The sequence below is a fragment of the Mesoplodon densirostris genome, chromosome 19 (assembly GCF_025265405.1).
Source record: "Mesoplodon densirostris isolate mMesDen1 chromosome 19, mMesDen1 primary haplotype, whole genome shotgun sequence".
Taxonomy (NCBI): Eukaryota; Metazoa; Chordata; class Mammalia; order Artiodactyla; family Ziphiidae; genus Mesoplodon; species Mesoplodon densirostris.
The window spans coordinates 63598139-63617663 of record NC_082679.1 but is presented as its reverse complement, the minus strand read 5'-3'; the positions used below and the strand labels follow the sequence as shown (position 1 = coordinate 63617663).

At 52.0% G+C, this 19525-nt stretch overlaps 1 protein-coding gene across 5 annotated transcripts; it reads left to right on the top strand.

Moving 5' to 3' along the window:
* Positions 1–253: 253 nt before the first annotated feature.
* MTHFSD (methenyltetrahydrofolate synthetase domain containing) lies at positions 254–19525 on the top strand. Of its 5 annotated transcripts, none has more exons than XM_060085605.1 (8): positions 254–322; positions 3830–3933; positions 4642–4755; positions 6793–6906; positions 9658–9748; positions 12711–12823; positions 13063–13188; positions 18957–19525. In XM_060085605.1, exons 1-8 carry the CDS (start codon positions 307–309, stop codon positions 19431–19433), a joined length of 1155 nt encoding a protein of 384 aa, XP_059941588.1. In that variant the 5' UTR covers positions 254–306; the 3' UTR covers positions 19434–19525. The 5 variants fall into 5 exon arrangements, with proteins under 5 accessions (XP_059941588.1, XP_059941589.1, XP_059941587.1 ...); XM_060085606.1 differs by lacking the exon at positions 4642–4755 and adding an exon at positions 4535–4609; XM_060085604.1 differs by lacking the exon at positions 4642–4755 and adding an exon at positions 4496–4609.

The window sequence follows — 19525 nt, the reverse complement described above, 5'->3', positions numbered from 1 at the left end:
GGGCTCCGACAGGCCAGGGGTTGTTCACTCGGTAGCTCCCCAGCGCCCGGCAAACGCGCGTCGGAGCAGGGGCTCTATGCTTGGCCTGCTCAGAGAACAAACCCTCAGGCCCGACGCCCACCTCCCTTCGCAAGGCCCGCGGAGCCGCATGCGCGCCGCGGAACGTTCCCACCAGGCCTCCGCGGCTACGCCACCGCCCCCACCCCCACCCCAGGCCAGTGCGCAGGCGCCTGGAGGGCGCGCGCAAGTGTCGTCACTTCGTGCCGGACTCCGCTCGGGGAGGTGTCGCGCACTGACGGCGTCGCCATGGAGCTGAGGGCGGGTGAGGGGCCGCCGGAGGGACCACCTGAGAGACGGGTGGGGAGGCGGAGGGGCCGCTGAGAGACGGTCGGGGATGCGGAGGGGCCGCTGAGAGACGGTCGGGGATGCGGAGGGGCCGCTGAGAGCCGGGCGTGGACGCGGAGGGGCCGCCGAGAGACGGACCGGGGACGCGGAGGGGCCGCTGAGAGACGGGCGGGGACGCGGAGGGGCCGCTGAGAGACGGGCGGGGACGCGGAGGGGCCGCTGAGAGACGGGCGGGGACGCGGAGGAGCCGCTGAGAGACGGACCAGGGACGCGGAGGGGCCGCTGAGAGATGGGCGGGGACGCGGAGGGGTCCCCGGGGATTGGGCAGACGGGACGTGGAGGGACGGGCGGAGTCTCAGAGGGGTCGGAGCCGGGTGCGGGGTCGAACCTGCGGCGGGTTGGGACCCGGATACCCGACACTGTCAGTGGAGCAGGTGGGAAGAGGAAGGGAGGCTATCTGCTGGGTACGTGGTACTGTCCGTGCGTCCCCGTGAGATGTGTCTCCCGTATCACGTCCTCTTTACAGCAGGAGAAACGGGGCTCACAGCTGCTGGCAGGGGCACGACTGGAAGCCAGTTTAACCTAAACCCTGGGGTGCTGCATCACAGACCTCTTAACGGATGGTTTCCGAGACCTAGGCTGTCCCAGCCCCTTCCCTAGGCCTTGGGGAGGCTCGCCCCAGAGCCCCTGAGCTTTGGTTACTGATTGCAGAATTGCCTGGCAAAGGTGTTACCAAGGCTGTTGGTGCCCCAGGGTCTGTTCAACCCCGGTTCGACAACCGTGAATAAATCCACTCCTCCCTTACTGTCTGGGTAGCATGGAAACAGCACAGTAAACAGGTGCCGATAGTTCAGTGGGATGGTGACAAAGACCTTTGGAGATGCCAGGAGTGACCTCAGGGCTAGAGACAGAAGGAACGAGACTCAGGCTGACCTGTTGGGCAGTTACGGAACAGGGTTCATGCATTTCTCACATTAATATATGTCACCTTTTATTATTCTAATTATTTCCCATGTTTTGGTAACTTTCTAAGGGCAAGAACCTGCCCTTTTATTCTCTCCCTCCCCTTGCAATTAGCCCATTGCTTTCTACATGGGAGTCACTCGGATGTTTGTGATTTATTGACTCTGGAGCAAGGGCCCCAATGCCTACATCTCTGTGTCCCACACAGCACTGTGCACAGTGTTGGGGATATTATTGGACATCTGGGTTGTTAGTGAAAGTGATAAATGTAGTAGCCTTTTAATAGTTGTGTCGATGTAATGGTTTCTGTTTGAAAAAACAAGCAGTGAGCGTGCTCTGGGTTCCTCAAGGGGGGAGGATCCTAAAGGAGGGACGTCTGTCTGTGACCCAGCACGCGGAATGCTTTCTGGGGGAGGTGGCGTCTCAGCTAGGCCTGAAGGGAGAGGAGGGGGAGAACCTGGGAGGGGAGGGAGGAGAGGAGGTACAAAGGCCTGAAAAAGACAGGGGGACAGGTGTGTGGGGCTAGGGGCCGACATGGTTAGGCCACTTTTTGAATTTCATGTGAGGGTGACAGGAGATGAGGCTGAATTGGCCAGCAGAGCTTTACAACTCATTCCACACCCTGTGCCAGGGGTCCTCAGGGCACTGGAACAGCGTGGAGGGGAGACTTCCTGGAGGTGATGCCGAAGCTGGGCCTTGAAGAGTGAGGGTTTGCCTGAGGGACAGGGAGTAGAACAGACTTCCCAGCAGAGACCAGCAAATGCAGAGCTCGCAGCAGGGAAGAACAAGCCAAGTGCTGGAAACTGCCTGCATGGCCCTACCCAGGCCAACAGTCGTCTCGTCTTGGCCTGCGTCTTTGGAGATGCGTGTCCCCTAAGTGCCCTCGAATCTGCATTCTTGATTCCTGCAGTGGCTCAGAAGCACAGCCAGGGTCAAGGGGCACCAGCAGTGTTTGCAGGAAGTCCCGGAAGCTCCGGGGTCTGGCTGTGAAGGGCCTGGTGTGGGTGCTGTTCCAAGGGAACCTGTGTCTAGCCTGTGGGCATAAGCAGTGGAAACCTTTGGCTTTGGCCCTTAACACCGTAAAACTGCACGTAGAGGTTTAACACATCGCTACAAAATGGGCAAGGACTGTAAAGGCATATACATCAGTAACAAGGTTGGAAACCACCTGTTGCCTATCAGTCTTGAGTAAAATTTGACCTGCCCCCATCGTGGAAAACTGTGCAACTGCAGAAAAGGATGAGGGTGCTTTTGTATACCATATGGACCAATCTGCAAGATAGTAAGTAAATAGCAGCAGAGTTCAAAGCAGTATATGTAGCTGCATGTATAGCACACCCTCTTAGGGAAAGAAGATGAGGGCAAGAATGGAGTGTCTCCAGGGAGAAGTCTGAGATGCCTGGGGAAGCATTCACTAGAACAGATAGGTGCACTGATTGTCTCGGGGGAAGGGACCTGGTACTCGGCAGGTAGTGAGGAGAGAGGCTCTTCATTATAGATGCCTTCGTATGTTTCAAAACTCCATTTGCAAAAGAATTAAGCTTTTAAAATGTAATTTATTCACAAGACTCAAAGCCACACAATTCTTAAATGTTTATGGTGAGAAGCCAGCTGCCAGCTGCATCCCACCCCCCAGGGTGGTGGCTCCCAGCTCTCAGGCTGCTCCCTTGTGTCACTTTTGCGCAGCCTCCACTCACGCAGGGGAGACTGAGGACACCTGCCCCTCTTTCCCGCCTGGGTGATGAGAGGTGCCCCATCACACCAAAGTGATTTGAAACAGACTTCTGTACGAGTCCAGGGATATCCTTTCGGACTAAGAAACACAAAAATTCAGTGAATATTTTAAAATAGTTTATATGAATGTGCTGATTTTATTTTTTCCTGCTTAACTGGAAACTGCTTTTCATAGTTCTCCATTCCAGGAGGGGCACATGGTTGATACGGATTTTCTTAGGACATTCCCAGTCATGTCATTAAGGAATATTGGTTGCCTAAAAATCCATTACCAAGGTGAGGTCTAGAATAAAGATTCCCTCAATAAAGGGGATTGTAGTTGGTAATCCAAAATAGTAGCTGGGTTACGCATCGCTTCAGTCTAAGAGAAGCAACAGGACTTACAGCAGGAGTGAAGTAATCATAGCTGTCCCAAGACCGATAGAATGAGAGTGAGATCACGGAGCCGTAACTGAGCAGAACTTGTCTCTCCACGTGAGGAGTTAGGAACGCTTGGGTCCACGGCTTGGGTTGCGTGTGTTCTCCTGCCGCTACAGGTTCATAGAACTAGCTTCATTAAACACTAGGGTTACGTTGAATTTACACTGTGTCTGGACTATAGCAGTTTATTGAGGTGTAAAACTTACCACTGACCCTAGTTTTTCGACGTAGGGATCAGAAGCCCTAGGTTCTGTCTGGCGGGGCGGAGCTGGGGGTGCAGCGGGAGCGGTTGGCGCTGGGCCGTGGGGCTGCTGCACCGTGCGCTTCCTGCCTGTGGCTTTATCAGTCACACCCTTTACTGCCATAGGTGTTTCCAAAGAGGACATTCGTGGGCAGATTTGGGACTACATGGAGGCGCGGAATTTAGCTGATTTTCCCCGGCCTGTTCATCACAGGATTCCCAACTTCAAGGTACTGCGGCACTCCTGGAGCGTTCGCAATGAAAGCAGGATACCCCTAAATGAGTAACAGTGGTAGTACAGTTACCTTCCTGCTTCACGGTGGGTTTGAACTCAGTGAACAGTGAGTGGTGTGAAATCTGAACCAGCGGCCGGGGTGTTTTATGCTCTGAGACGTCCTTCATGTCACTTCACCTTCACTCTCGAGCACCTCCTGCCTTTCTGTGCAGCGTTGGTGGGTGGGTCGCATCTTGCTGGGAGGAGGTGCTAAGGCTACTGTTCCCCGTTTGGTACAGAGTGAAATATTTCTCCTGGCTGGAAGCGTTCGATTGTTGTGGTGCCTTTTCACACAGTTGGCTCCTGAGGAGCGACGTGCTCTGAGAGGGAGCCCCAGCCAGCGAGGCCGGCTCCTCAACCCTTGCTACCTGGCTGCTTCCTTAGACATTCCTCGGGTGACCCCGGACCTGGTCTCAGAATCGGCCCCCGCGCCTGTCTGGGGGAGATGCTGGAGCATCAGGCTGAGGGTGGCCCAGGGTGCTGGCCTCTTAGTAACGTGCACTTGCATTTAAAAACAGGGTGCTTCTCAGGCCGCTGAGCATTTCCCACGTTTGCAGGCGTTCAAAATGGCCAGAACCATTAAAGTCAACCCTGACGCACCCCAGAAAAATGCCCGCTTCTTCGTCCTCAACGTAAGTGCACTTCTGTCTATCTGCCTAACCAGGGCTCTTTTCTGGCTTGCCAAAACATCAAAGACCTCGAGGTTTTTGCCAGAACGCAGGAAGTTAAAGTGGACCCTGATAAACCGCTGGAAGGCGTCCGGCTGCTGGCGCTGCAGGTAATCCCATTCCCCGAGCCTGAGCCCTGGCTCCTGAGCGGCCCACCTTCCCCAGGCGGCTGGCACATGCGCACAGTCCACGTTTGGGAAGATGGTGCCCCGACTCCCTCCAGTGCAGACTGTGTCCTTGGAGTTGTTTTTTCCAGGACAGTCCAGACTCTTTGGTTGTCTGTCAGTCAGAAGTCCTGAACATCTCTGAATGCAAAGAGAAACCGTGACTTTGAGGCATCCCAATTCTCATGTACCTCTCCAGAAGGGAATGATTACAATATACCTCATCTGCTACATTTGTAATACTGTAATTCCTCGAAACTTGATAACCTATGAGTAAGAGATCTGATAAATGAGTCCCCAAAATATATGAATTAGAACAGTGTTTCTTAACTTAGATATAATAGGCCCCTTTTCAAGAAGAAAAATTCCCCCAGGGTTGCTTCAATTTATTATAATTTAATAAGTATAAACATAAAACTTGGCATAAATTATAATGCTCAGGATCTTATGTGACTGTAAAACCAAAGTAAACATGTAAATTACATATAAACAAAACTATAAAAGCAGTAAAATGCAGATAACAGCACTCATTTAATGTAATGGCTGATGTTGTTTTGCTGAAACAAAACACCGTTTACAGTGAGTATAGTGCTGCGTGTGGCAGTGCGGGGTCTGTGGGATTCTGCTGTATGCCAGCAGGCCTCGGGTGGCGACTCAGTTTCCCTACAACTCTTGAGAATCCTCCATCTGCGGGCGCCTTTCATCCTGTGTGGGAAAGTGCATACCTCGGCAGGCAAGGATAGTGATGCACACGGCCGCAGATCACACCTAGGGGCACAGCTTCCCAGGCTTGACCCCAGACCTTCATTCGGTTCTAGAACCTATTCATAGTAAACGCCCTGATGGAACTTTGAGATCCCTGGGCCTGAGCACACTGGCTGTAAGTCAGCACCCCTGAGGAGCTTTGGAGACTCTTGGCAGTGTCCGGTTCTGAGTCAGGCTCGAGCGGAACTGTACATTGGTGACTCTCAGAGCTCCCCGGGGCGCTCTGGTGTACAGCCAAGGGGTGAGACTACAAATAAAATCACCCACCTCTGTCCCACTCAAAAGGAGAGTAGCACGTACTCGTTACTTCTGCTGAAATACTCTTCTTGGGGTTGAAAACCTTTATTTAAATAAGCCAAGCTGTGTTTTTATAGGTCTTTTATTGGTCTCAGGCTGTCATCTCCTGCACAAAAAGTAAAACATGTGATTTTTTACATGAAAAGTTTATGATTGCCTCATGGCCCACCCCTGTATAATCTGCAGCCGTGTCCTTGGGCCTTGTTTCTCCAACTTTCTTGCACATCAGGATTACCGGGTGGGCTTGTTAAAGCAGGTTGCTGGGCCCCACAGGGCTTCTGATCACTTCTGACAGGTGTCCAGGGGCTGCTGATGCTGCTGGCCAGGGGCCCCCACTTTGAAAACCCCTGCCCTGGGGCTCGCAGTAGATATTTGAGAACTTAATAGAAGAAGACGGTTATCAACACAGGTCAATATAAAATACTAATTGTAATGAGCACTGATCTCTCAGACTGTGATTTATTGAGCAGCAAACTAGATATAAGTGCTTGATGGGGTAATGTTTTTAATGTGACTGTGTAATGCCAGCTTCAAGATAAAACATCCCTGTACCTGGATAGTGCTTAATGCTGGGAGCAGAAGGCATAGGAAGGCTATGGCTGGAGTTTTCATGAGAACAGACTTTGTCAGGATTTGCATTGTCATTTTCACCTGTAAGCATTTTGAATGGCAAGTGGAGTTGAGTCAGCAACTTTTACAGCCCCCCTGCCCCTTTATTCTGAGGCGGGTAGTGCAGCTGCTCTAAGTAAAATCGGCCCCCTGCATTATTCACTTGGGTTTCCAAAACAACTCATCTCCTTGGCACACACCCCAAAATGCAGGTAATAGTAACTTGCTTCTGTTCCTGAAATGTTAAAAATATACACAAGAAAGTTCCCATCTTAAATTCTGTAATTTATTGATTGTCTTTTCTTTTAAAAGAGCAAAAAAACATTGTTGGTTCCAACACCACGACTGAGAACGGGGTTGTTTAATAAGATCACACCACCCCCCGGAGCAACTAAAGACATCTTGAGAAAATGTGCCACCTCTCAGGTAAGTTTGAGAAGCAACACCAGCCACAGGGAAGAACCGTTCTCAGCCGTGACTTCTGGTGAGTTAGAACAGTGTAAATCCGCCAGAGTTGAAATCTGTGTTTAACAAAGCCAAATGAAGAGTGATGTTAAGTATTCAGCAGTCTTGTCATTACAGGAGCCAAGCAGAAAAACTGCCTGTAACTCGGTTTTTCTCTTGCACTAAGCTGAGAAATAGTAAATTTCCCTGTTAAAAAAGAAAAGGGAAAGCCAATTTGACGGTACTCTGATGCCCTCTGGTGTTAACTCTTGATGCTGTTCAGTGCCCTATAGCATTTTCTCAGATGCCACCAGAGCAAATGGGGACACGGTAGAATTTCCAAAATATGTTCAATTGGAAATTGCCTCACCAAGTGCTAAAGTAATAATGGCTTTAGTGATTTAGCAATATGATTTTTTTCACTGCCTCACAATGCCATAAAACCAGTGTGTAAATATCACATTAGAGTGCCTTATAATGGAATTTGTCTAGTATTTTATAGATGAAGAAATAGAATCTGGTGACTTTTCAGAGTTCTAGAGTTGACCGCAGGTCACTTGATTCCTAATCTGGTGGGAAGAAGAAATAAGGCATCAAGATATTCCTTTTAAAAAGGGATTTTCCACTTAAGTCTAGTGCATAAAACGTGAATGCTTTATCATTATTTATTGATAACCTGTCTTATTGCAAAAAGAGAATTTGATGTGGCATACACATCAAAAAAGTAAGATGATAAAATACATGTAGGACAAAGAACAAAGGGAAGATAAATGCAGAAAAATAAGAGATAACCCTGGTTCTGGTCAGTGTTCAAAGTGCCCACCCCGTGATCCCCTGCCGTTGGCGGTCGTGGCCTCAGATCTGAGCCCATACTTCCGGGAGCTGGCAGGGAATGTGATCTGTTATCATTGGTAGGTTCCGGGCAGTAAGAGCGGCCTCTTTCCACGTATTGAGGTCCAGGTCAGACATGGCCGTGGTGCTGGTGTAGTGGTCTGTGTCACCCTTAACAGCATCCCACTCCCCTCTGAAGGGTGACCGACATGGGGCTCGTTGCCAGGAGGCCCTGTGAAGTGCCAGCACTGGCTGGTCCCGGCCAGGGTAAAGCCCGACCAGCTCTCACAACTGAACTTGCAAAGAGATTGAACTGTGTCTGGGCTCTGTTATATCATGAGACACCGGATGGAAATCAGAGATCCAGGGCCCTGAACCTCAGAATGACGGAGCGCAGGTAGAGGAAACCAAAGATTTTTGTTTTCTTTGTGGCAGAGGAAAAATGGCAAAGGAGAGAGAGACTCTTAAAGCCACGTCTAATGCAGATGCAAATTTAGTACGATTATTCTTTAGGTTGCCAAAGCTTAGTGGTGAAATGCTGCCACCGTGCATATCACTGTAGGAGACTGTGATGTAGCCTTACTTCTTGGCAGATAAGACTCTGAGTTTGTCCCTCAGCCCCCTGCTACTGTCACACCCCAGCCACCTGTGTGTGCCATCGTTGTCTTTGTATTTACTCTTTGACTCAGGAGTGTTCTGGTAACCACCCCAGGGGGCAGACGGAAAGGTCTGTTAACTGCCTCATAAGTCCCTCTGCCCATCCGGTGCCTCTTGGTTGAATAGAACAGGACTTTGGAGAGTCACGGTGACTCCTGGTTGCTCACGCGGTGTCTGGTCAGACTGAGCAGGTGAGGCTGAGCCCCCGAGAGAAGGGGGGGGCCTGACAGGTGACAACACAGAAAACCCCAGGCAGGTGCGTGCTTCCCAAGGCTGCCAGGCACCAAGCCCACTGAAACAGGCTTGAGGACATGGGCCGTGGGCAAGAGACCTGCCTGCGTGGCCGCTGTGAGCTTAATGGAAGACACGCTTTCCCGCAGTGGGGGCACCGCGGGCCGCCGACTGCGGTTTGAGGGTTGGGAGGCCCCGGTCATGGTACCGATCCTATAGGGACTTGTCACGGGCTTGTCGACAGGGCACCGTACCACATCCAGCGACCACTGCTGCCGGGTACTTGGCCGTGCAGCACCCTACTCTAGTTTCCGAGATTTCCCTGTCTCCCATTGTCAGAATCACGGCCACAGGAACCTCCCTGTGCTTTGCACACAGGCCTCCATTAGTTAGCGAAAGTGGGTGTGCTTTGGGTGCTTTTTGGTTGAATAATTAATGTGTTAGGAGTGATCAGCTGTTCACGCAGAGCGGGGCCTCCAGTGTTTCACAGTGAGTTAATAGGTCACACACGCTTAGTGGCCATGTCCTCCGTGCTGGACGCTTTACCTGCACGCTGTCATTTCATTCCAACATGTCGGACGAGGCAAGGCTGGTGTCCCTGTCTTACAGAGGAAGAGACTGGAACTCAGAGGGTTTCCTCCTGTTGCGGCCACAGGGGAGAGGGATCTGGACCCAGTTCCTTGTGACTCCCGAGCCTGTATTCTAATCACTGTGCTCTCCTGCCTCTTGGAGGAAAATGATTTATTGAATATTATGAAATGAATATCCTAGTCATGGTGCTATCATTTCCTCCGGATGTCTTTCCTGGGGAAGAATTGTGGGGAAGTCTTAAAATGGTTCTGATCCATGGTTTCCCTGAGCTGCCGCTTCCGTGATGCTGCGTGTTTGCTGTGGGATGGTGCGCGTGCTTGCTTCCCTCGGGAGGTTGTTCAGACCCTGAGTGCACCTCCCCGTGGGTTATGAGACGGGTGGCCTCTCTGCCAGGGAGCTCTCAGGCCGCGTGTCTGTCCGCAGGGCGTGAGGAACTACAGCACTCCCGTGGGCTTGGATTCCAGGGTCCTTGTGGACTTAGTGGTGGTGGGGTCCGTGGCTGTTTCTGAAAAAGGTAAGATTAAGAACAGAAACTCTCGGATGTGACCACTTACCCTGCAGCCTGATGTTCCTCCAGCGCTCCGGTCGCCTTTCAGACATTGATGGTGAGTAATATCAGCTTTCTGGACGCGTGCCTGGCCTGCATAACCACTGCATCTATCACTGATTTTGAAGAATTAACTCGGTCCCTCCCACTCTCAGCCCCACTCAACACCTTTACAGCATTTTCACTTTTCATAACAGGAAAAATAAAGTGAGATAATCTCTCTTCAGGTGGTGAAAGATTTCCCCTCTGTTCTTAAGTTAACTGGAACTAGAGCTGAATTTATTTGCAGTGCGTCAGTAAATAGTTGGTTTTGGAGAGCCTCCAGTAAGTGGAGAAACGCTGGGTTCTGAAGCTTTTTTTTGTTGTGAAGCAGCAGCCTCCTGGACAGTGCGGGGTGTCCTGAGCCTGCCTCTGGGGCCTGGAGCTTCACCCCGCAAGCCTGTGAGCAGGGACAGTGTGGGTCAGCCTGCCAGCCTCTGCCCTGGGCTGAGCCACCCTCAGGACTCGTCTCGGGGGTGCCCTAGGGCCTCTGCCTCTCTGCCCTGCTCTGCCCCAGGCCCAGCTGGGTGCTGTTGGAAAGGAGCTGCTGGTTCTGCGGCCGGGTGAGCACGTTGCAGGGCTGCGCTTGTGTGGTGTGATCGGGACCCCCCCCGCCGCACTAGGAGAGCCTTCTCCTCCCTGCCCGGCAGGAGAGTGTCCTGAGATGCTCATCCTCAGATCTCCCTTTGGAAGTTAATCGGCCAAAGCCAAGTCCTTCCTTCAGTAGAGCTTCTGAATGAACAGTTGGCGAGCAGTGCTCTAATCATTTGTTCTGAACCCTGAGCGTCGTGTTGTAAACGTTGGCCTTAATACCGTCACCTTGAGCTTAGTCTTTTCCCGGCTCCTGCTCTGAGCTCCTGTGTGAGATGCTTAGGAGTGAGATGTTACAGGTCTTTATTCCCTGTTTTCCGTGTATTCACAGTTACAGATGCTTTACCTGTGTCCTCAGGGACGGGTACACATGAGCACACATGTGCCCACTGTGTGCCACGTGCCAGGCCGGCACTGAGTGGGCTCTGCTTTGGGTCCTCGGTGGGTGGGAGGAGCAGACATGAGAGCTGAACTACAATACGATGCGCTCAGTGCTGGAAACAGAAGCCGGGGTGGGCGTAGGCGGGCTCAGAGGAGGGACTCGCCAGCTTGGAGCAGGGTGACCTCAGAGCAGGCCTCAGGGTTAGCTCCTGCGTGCCGGGTGTGTTCGAGGCAGGCGGAGCAGGACAGGGAGAGGGAGTGCTGTGGTCACGTAGCACGGCCCTCTGGTGTCCGGGGCTGTCCTTCCAGAGACCGGAGGCCAGATGCCGGGAACTGGGCTGTACTCTTTTGGCAGTGGGAAGTTAGCAAAGATTTCTTCTTTTAAAAGGACGTCAGGAGTTTTCTTTTCTAGTTCAGGATGTATGAAAAAGAAAACAATGTTTTGTAACTGTCACTGTTTAGATAACCCCCTAATTAAAACAACAAAATCACCATGCATGTGTTTAAAAAATGTGGATAGCACAGAAAGCATTGCCTGGCCACTTTCCCTCTGCCTGTCCCCTGATGCCCACAGAAGTATCAGCTCTTGTGGTGTGAGATACAGGCATCTCGAGTGTTCTGTGTGTGGGCTGCATGTTCATCCTGGTTCTGTCTCCGCACTGACGGTGCTCTGTGCCCTGCTGCTGCAGCGTCTGCATCTCCAAGGGCTCTGCCCGTCAGCACAGAGGTCAGCCTCCTGTTCATCAGCCCTGACTGATACACATTTAAGTGATCTCCAGTGTTTGTTTCGGTCTTTCCCTTGCAAATAGCGCCAGAGTGAGGTGTAGTCTTATCGTATGCTCTAGGGGTACCTTTGAGGACCATCCGTGGGATGATTCCTAGGAGAGGAATTGCCGGACCAAAGGGTCTTTAAATCCTGATGGATGTTGCCAAATTACCCACCAGGAAGTGTGCCCACATCACATCCCCACACCATCTGCTCGCCTCTCTCCCTCTTCTCCTGTTAATAACTAGAATTATCCCACCTCAGGTTTTGTGTCTGAGAGTGAACAGTGGTATTTGAGTTGCCTCTTCATTTGCATCTGATTTGGGTGAGCTTGAACGTTTCTCCTGTGTTCACTGTCCGTCCGCCTGTCTCTCTCTGGACTCTCTGTACCCTTTGCTGTTCTGCTATTGAATTGTCTTTCTCTTGCTGCTTTGCGTGCACGGTTGAAGGCTTTTCATTGTAGAAGTAGCTCAGTCAGGTCTGAATCTTAAAGGACGCGTGAGTGATGGCGCTTCCACGCTTGGCGGTGATGCTGACGTCACAGAGAAGTCAGAGCTCCGGGCTGGCCTGGGCGTCCTACCGAGGAGAGTGACTGGACTCGGCTGGTAGCCGGCAGCGTGCTAACGTCCGCTGTCCGCCGTCCTGCGTTCTTTTCTCCTGCTTAGCTTGTCCTTCAGCTTCAGATGATGAATCCTTTTCTTGTGCCGCATTTGTGAATTTGCAGAATAGCAGTAGTGCTGCTTAAACCGCCTCCTTCCAAGCTGTGGGGCTGCGCTGGGCGCGTCCTGAGTGCTTTTACACGGCGAGGCCGTGCTGTCTCGCAGCCATGTCCCTGATTTAGACTTTCTCCTTTCCCTCCATGATGAAAAAGATGTGCCTTTAGTAGGAATTTGTTCTTAGTGTTTTTAAAAACTACTGTTGCACTACTTTTAAACGTAAACATAAAGCTCACATAAATGCAAGCTCAGTTTCCTTGGTAAAGGAGAGGTTTCTGTGTTTAAAAGGCTCCAAGCTCACTTCACTGTGTGTTAACCACTGTACCCACTTAGTGTGGCTCTTCCTCTGTAACTCCTCTGAGTCCACGATGAGAAACGTAATCCTGCGTGGTTCCCCAGACCCCACGGAGACATTGATTCTCTGCGTTGTTCTTAGGCTGGAGAATTGGGAAGGGAGAAGGTTATGCCGACCTTGAATACGCCATGATGGTGTCGATGGGAGCGGTCAGCCAGGAGACGCCAGTGGTCACCATCGTCCACGACTGCCAGGTGCTTCCTGGGAACAGGCCAGCAGAGCTACTCCTGCCCACTGAGAGCGCAGGGTGGGGCAGGGCAGGGTCTCTGCCTCCACTCCCTGCCGTGTCGGGCATGGCGTCGCTCAGCTTGGTGCAGCAGCTCGGCCTTGCCCATGACGGGTTTGGGGGACATCATACTTCCACCCAGTGGTGCAGCGAACACAGCTGGGGCCGTATCCCTCTCAGCTCCTTCACCCGCTTCTGTTTGACCAGGTTGTCGACCTACCTGAAACCCTCCTCGAGGATCACGACCTCACCGTGGACTATATTCTCACTCCAACTCGAGTCATCACCACGGGGTGTGAGCGCCCCAAGCCAGCAGGAATTGTGTGGTCTAAGGTGGGTCGCCGTGGTGTGGAGCGCGGCCAGCGCCGGCCCGTGGCCTCTAGGCACCTCCTCTTTCCCTGCGTTCTCTGTCTGGCATGGCAGCTGTCCCCAAGCCTGCATGGCTGTGCGTTAGAGTCACCCATGAGTTTCTGAACATTTCTGCTTCTGAATCACAGTCTCCAAGCATGGCCTGGAGAACCTGCTTTGCAAACCTGCTGGTTCTGACGAGCAGGCAGGGTTCAAGGTCTCTACACGACAGCAGCTGTAGGAAGCGGGAAGTGACCAACTCAACTAGGGGAGCTGATGCCTTGAGTCTGTTTGCCAGCTGGCTTTCACTCTTGAGAGCTGTCTTCTGCCGTCGCAGCTCTGCATCGTCCTAAGCATCAGTCTTTGCTTTCGCAAACCCAGATTTTCTTACTGCCGTCTGCATCTCCATGCAGAACTGAATTGGGTAGGAGGCAGTACCCAAAGCCCTCGTAAGCTGATGCCATGATGACTTTCATCCCCAGAACAGGCAGTGGCTTGTATCGCAGAGTGGTCTGCAATTGGAGTTTGACCCCAGAAGCCAACCTGTAGGTTATGATGCCATCTGCTGGTCAATAGCCAGGATTACTGCGAAAACTGGAGAAGTGCTCTGATGGATTGAAACTCTTGGTCAAATTAGCATGTTTGTCCATGTTTCACATTCCTTAAACCTGAGTCATCCAGAGCTTCAGGCCTCCTTCCTGTGGGCGTGGGAATCAGCAGCATCCGCCTCCGAGGATGAGCCCTGTGCTGTCACTGCACCCTGAGGGCTTCCCCACAGATACCTGTGCTCCTGCCAGGATAGCCCCTGAGGACAGCAGAGGGGAGCACGTGAGACCCTGAGATGGGGTGTGGGGCCATCCACGTGCACCCTGAACACCAGCTAGAAGGCCGCAGCATCCTTCATGACTATTAAAACGTCCCTCAGGACATTTAGAACTTAGGGCTCCCCAGAATTCAGGCCCACAGCCTCCCTTTGAATGGCGACTGACATACAGGCCGTGGGAGCGAGGTGGCTGTGCTCAGAGGTGAGCACACGGTCTGGGGAGGATACATCACGGGGGCGGCCACAGCGAGGCTGCAGGTGCCCTGGGGCCAGCACTTCATAGCTGAGGGCCAGCTGCAGCGCAGGCTGGGAGGATTCTGGGGGCCTCTCCAGGGAGAGAGAGTTGGTTGCCTTGGAGAATAGCCGTGGTTACAGTCTGCAGATTTTAACAAGAAAAATATAAGGAAAGCAACAAATTAGGTTATCAGTTGTGTTAGATAAATATAATCCCTCTGAGATGAAAGGAAACCAAATTCAACCACAGCTTCCTGAGACATCTCAGCCTGCTCATCGGGACGTTGGCTTATTCATCCTCTTCCCGAAGGATGCTAATCGTTAGTGAGGCCTTGGCAAGAATCCCTAGCTTGTAAAAGGCCATTTCTTATTTTGGGTCCTGTGTTCTCAGTTCTACAGTGCAGAGGGATGGGTCCTGTGAAGGCAAGGACTCTCTCCAGCCCCTGGGGTTTCTGTCTTGGCCTCGCTATGTGTGCAGCCAGAGTGCGTTTTCATTGACTTTGGGGACAAAGTCCCTAATGCCACTGAAGATTTTTTTTTTTTTTTGAGGTACGCAGGCCTCCCGCTGTTGTGGCCTCCCCCGTTGCGGAGCACAGGCTCCGGACGTGCAGGCTCAGCAGCCATGGCTCACAGGCCTAGCCACTCCGCGGCCTGTGGGATCTTCCTGGACCGGGGCACGAACCCGTGTCCCCTGCATCAGCAGGCGGACTCCCAACCACTGCGCCACCAGGGAAGCCCTCCACTGAAGATTTGAGGAGGTGGTGGGGGCAGTTCAGTGCTGGGTTATAGTACTGTTTCAGGTTGGCTCTTTGTTTGGCACATACCGGTAAATCCTTCTGTGATGCTCTACCCATAGACTCGTCATGTAGGGATCAGACTCTAGGAATTTGCCTCTTGTCTTTATCATTGGAATATCTGGAATCCCCTTTTTCTTCTAAACACTGTAGCCCTCCCAGATGAAATGTTTTGAAATAGGTTCAAAATGTGATGCTTTTTTTAAAAAACTCATTCTTAATACACAAAGACTGTACAGCATTTGATTTTCCAGCCTTTGCTCCAGCTTCTCAAGAAATGTGAGTACTGCCCCAGCCAATAATAGACTGATCTGATACGGACTCTGTTTCCAGCTCCAGTCACTTCGGACAGTGGGTCTCCTCTACCCACCTTCTAAGTCTTGCAAGAGACTAACGTGGTTTTTATGGAAGTTGTAGTTCTCATTAGAAATACTTCCAATGTTTCTGTTTAACTTTGCCGGCAGCTGCTCCAGCACATCCTGGCATTATAGAATGACATCATCCCTCCCAAGCACCTTATCTTCTGGTCAAGTGAAGTGAGAACCAGAAAGAAAAGCAATTTATCCCAGAGCGTAACCCCAGCGTGTGGTGGAGGGAGGTTAGAGCCGAGTGTCTTCTTCTTGGGTTGGCAGCAGACGCCTCGAGAGTCAGATTTCTGATTGTATTGGACGTAGCGAGCATTTCTAGGGGACAGGTTTAATTTAATCTCTAAAGGGAACATATATTTATAAACGACTGCCATCTGCATGCTTCAGCAAAAAGTGATTGTAGCGTACAGAAAAAATCAATTTTGCTTTATACTTGCTTTTTAAATGGTATGATTAGTTACAGAAGGGCATACATTTTTTTGCTTGATTAACAAGCAAAATCTTTCATTTCACATGGAAAATAGACAAAACCTAACAAATGTTCCTAATTGCCAGCCAGGAAAAATAGAGAGCGGCACTGTGGGTCCCATGTGGGTGTCCAGCCCGTCCACTGGGCTCTCAGAAGCCTGTCGGCTGCAGGGCCACCATCAACCTACGCCATCCCATGCGGAGCACATAGGTGGCAAATGGCTGGGAAAGTGGCAAAGACCCCCTCATGGTCAGGGAGCTCTGTCCTTTAGAGCACACGGGGTGGGAGTGGCGTGGAGAGGGAGCTGACACTGGGCTTTGTTGTTCCAAAGAACATACCGCTCTCAGGACGAGCAGTTTTACGTAAAAGCCTCGCATTTCTGTGTTTCCGTTTCCAAAGATCCCTTGGTGTGTGCCAGCGTGGCGGTGCTGTGGACTCAGTTCACAGTGTGTGCTGGAAGGCTTTCCTTATCCTGCAGCTGATTGCAGTTTGTATGTGCGCCAGCTTGGGATCAGGTAGCTCCCGGGGACGTGCACAGAAGGATGCGTGTTTGCTTCACACACGTTTTAGGGTGGATTTCTGCTGCCTGAGCGTGGAGCCTCACCCCGTGGGTCAGGCTTCCTGAGAACACGCACCTCTGCCTGAGGCAGCCCTGTGGGTCCACTGGGCACTTCATGGGTGCTCATCTGGCCACAGTGGGCCCAGTGGACGCACGGTGTTTCCCAGGAGATGTGGCCTGGTGGCTCTCGCTGCTGGTGCTTGGACTGGGGTAACGTTTAGTTCTCTCGTACAAGGACATAGTCACACTTTTACTCTGATTGTAATTACAGTTTTAAATTTGATCATTCTTTCTCAATGCGAGATCCAGTCACTTAAGAAATCCCCAAGAATCTAATTATGACCAGTTTAAATTTACTCCTAGATACTTTGAAAGAATGCAAGAATCTGACCTCCTTAAGAAGGCAGAAGAGGGACGTGGCAGGGAGTTGGGTTGGCCAGACTCGCATTGTCTTTGGGATTCTTTGGGAACCGGAGCCTCTGGAGGACTGGTCTGTGAGTTTAACCACCTTCCGATGAGTCAGTTCAGGAGATGGCAGAAGGTCAAGTGGAGGCAGATCCCCTTTGAATCAGGAAGAGTGGCTCCATCTTGTGGGTGTCTCGGTGGCATAGACGTGGTTTTTGTTTTTGTATCTCAACAATGGGAAACATGAGAAGGAGGGAGTTTTTCTTTGCGCTAAGAGTGTGCTCTGTTCTGAAGACCCGAGTGGTCGGGTGCCCCCCGCAAGGCTCCTGACTTGGCTGTGCCGGGGACAAGGGCAGCATCTGGCTGGGGAGGGCTCTGACCCCCAGGCAAGGCTTTGCTGCGGTGGAGAGCATCATCTGCATAGCGCTGGGAGAGAGAACCAGGACAAAATTGATGAGGATTAGGAGGCTGTAGGTCTGTGAGAAGATACTTGCTGTGCTTAGGTGTTTGTGTTTCTTTAAATCTTATTCTAATCCATTGATTCTCAACCTGGGACCCGTGTGCCTCTTGCGGTTTGTAGGTCCATGAACAGATGCTGGGAAATTGTACAGAGAATTGTGGCAGAGCCCTTGGGAGGGAACCCCAGCTTCTCTTCAGGGTCCCTGACACCCTGACAAGGATAAGAACCATTGCCCTAAGTTACATAGGATTCTGAATATATTGAGAACACTGGTACTAGTTGAACTATTTTTGTAGAAAAATTATAGCTGTCCACCTTGTGTGCTGATCTGTGTTCTCATGTACCCACATCTGTGGGAAGCCCGTGTTTGGACCGTTGCTTGCCTCTTGGTGACTGATTTTTTTTTTTTTTTCCGGCCACGCTGCACAGCTTTGTGGGATCTTAGTTCCCCAACCAGGGATTGAACCCATGCCCTCAGCAGTGAAATCATGGAGTCCTAACCATTGGACTGCCAGGGAATTCCCTTGGTGACTGATCATTTACATGCTTTGTGCCCCAAACAGAAGACAGAAAGCATCTCTAGAGAATGAATTATTGAAAAGAACTAAGCATGGCTTTCTGTTTCATTTCTGCCTTGGGATTCCTTAAGAGACATGAACCACTCTGCCCCGGGCTCAGCCCCCAGTGCCCCCTGCGCCACAGGACGGAGCCGTGGGTGTCCTGTTCAGGCTTCCCCTCGAGTATTGGGGCTCTTCTGTCACCTCCATCGCTATGGGTGCTCAGGAAATACTTGCTGATCCATTTGACCAAAAAGCCAAAAGTGTCCTTTGTGTAAAAGTCTTTCTCTTTGAGATGTAACATTGTGTGTGGGATTCGTTATTTTGTAGCCTGATCACCCTTCGCTAGAAAGTGTTCTCTATGTAGCATTCTGTTTCACATTCGCCTTGTCTGTGCTTTTTCCCAGAGGTCTGGATGGGTTTGGCCCTCAATTAAGGGGTGCGAGGTGGGGGGTGGGGGGTGGGGGGAGGCTGAGAAGGAGATCCCCACGGCCCCATTAAAGACCTCATCCCACCCAAAGGCGTAGCTTGGGGAGGAGACGGGTGTGGAAGCAGAAACCGCCCCATTATCCCGGGGTCGCCAGGGCGGTTGCCTTTTGTGACCCTTTAACCCTCAGACCAGTGATCTTAGCTCCTCCCCTTCTTGTTTCTTTTAAGATTTTTTTTTTGATGTGAACTTAAAGTCTTTATTGAATTTGTTACAATATTGCTTCTCTTTTATGTTTTGGCTTTTTGGCGGTGAGGCATGTCAGATCCACACCCACTGCCTTGGAAGGCAGAGTCCCAGCCACTGGACCGACCGCCAGGGAAGTCCCTAGCTCTTCGCCTTCTGCGTAGGAAGCCTTGGTTGTCTGCCTTCTGGGCTGCCAGGAAAATGGAGAAAGCCGCCTGGTTCCTGCCAGCGGCCACGGCCTGTCTGGCAGACGCAGAGTGGCAGATGGAGATGGCTGGCCTGAGTGGATGGAGGCTTCCACGAGCATGTGGGGCAGGAGGCCCCTGAGTGACTGATTTCTCCTCCCTTGTGACCAAGTCATGGTCCCTTATGGACGCCTCAAGAGTAGCTGGAACTGCCTTGCTTTTTCAGATCAGCTGTGAGATGATGGGGAAAATGCCAGTCCTCAGAAGCCTGCGCTGCCGAGAGGAGCAGGCCGGGAAGGACGTCACCCTTCAGGATAAACACTGGAGCCTTCCGGGTGCCCGGGCCGCCCTGAGCACCATCAGAAGCCCGCGGGAGCTGCCCTCGCTGGAATCGGGCTCCTTGCAGGGGGAGGATGTGCCGTCCAGCACTGTTTACGTCGGGAACCTCCCCCGGGACGCCCGGGTGAGTGAGCTGAAGCGAGCCCTCAGCGCACGGGGCGCGGCGCCCTCACGGCTCACTTGGCAGGGGCCGCAGCGCAGGGCCTTCCTCCACTACCGGGACCCGGCCGAGGCCTGGCAGGCCATCTCCCGCTTGCAGGGCTTCTGTCTGGGCGCCAACACAGCGAGGGTGGCGCTGGCCAGGCATCAGGGGGCCAGTGGCCCGGTGGGCAGCCACGCTGGAGAGCCACACCCTAACCCGTGACAACATCCCGCTCCGGCCTCCGGCGAACTTCAGAGCCCAGCACAGCGGGGTGTGGTGGAGCTTTGCTGCACAAGCTGCTTTGAGTTCAGTCC

Coding starts and splice junctions, on each gene's coding strand:
- MTHFSD (XM_060085605.1), top strand. Junction 4,756..6,792: donor TCCGGCTGCTGGCGCTGCAG/GTAATCCCATTC, acceptor TTCTTTTAAAAG/AGCAAAAAAACATTGTTGGT. Junction 13,189..18,956: donor CAGGAATTGTGTGGTCTAAG/GTGGGTCGCCGT, acceptor TTGCTTTTTCAG/ATCAGCTGTGAGATGATGGG.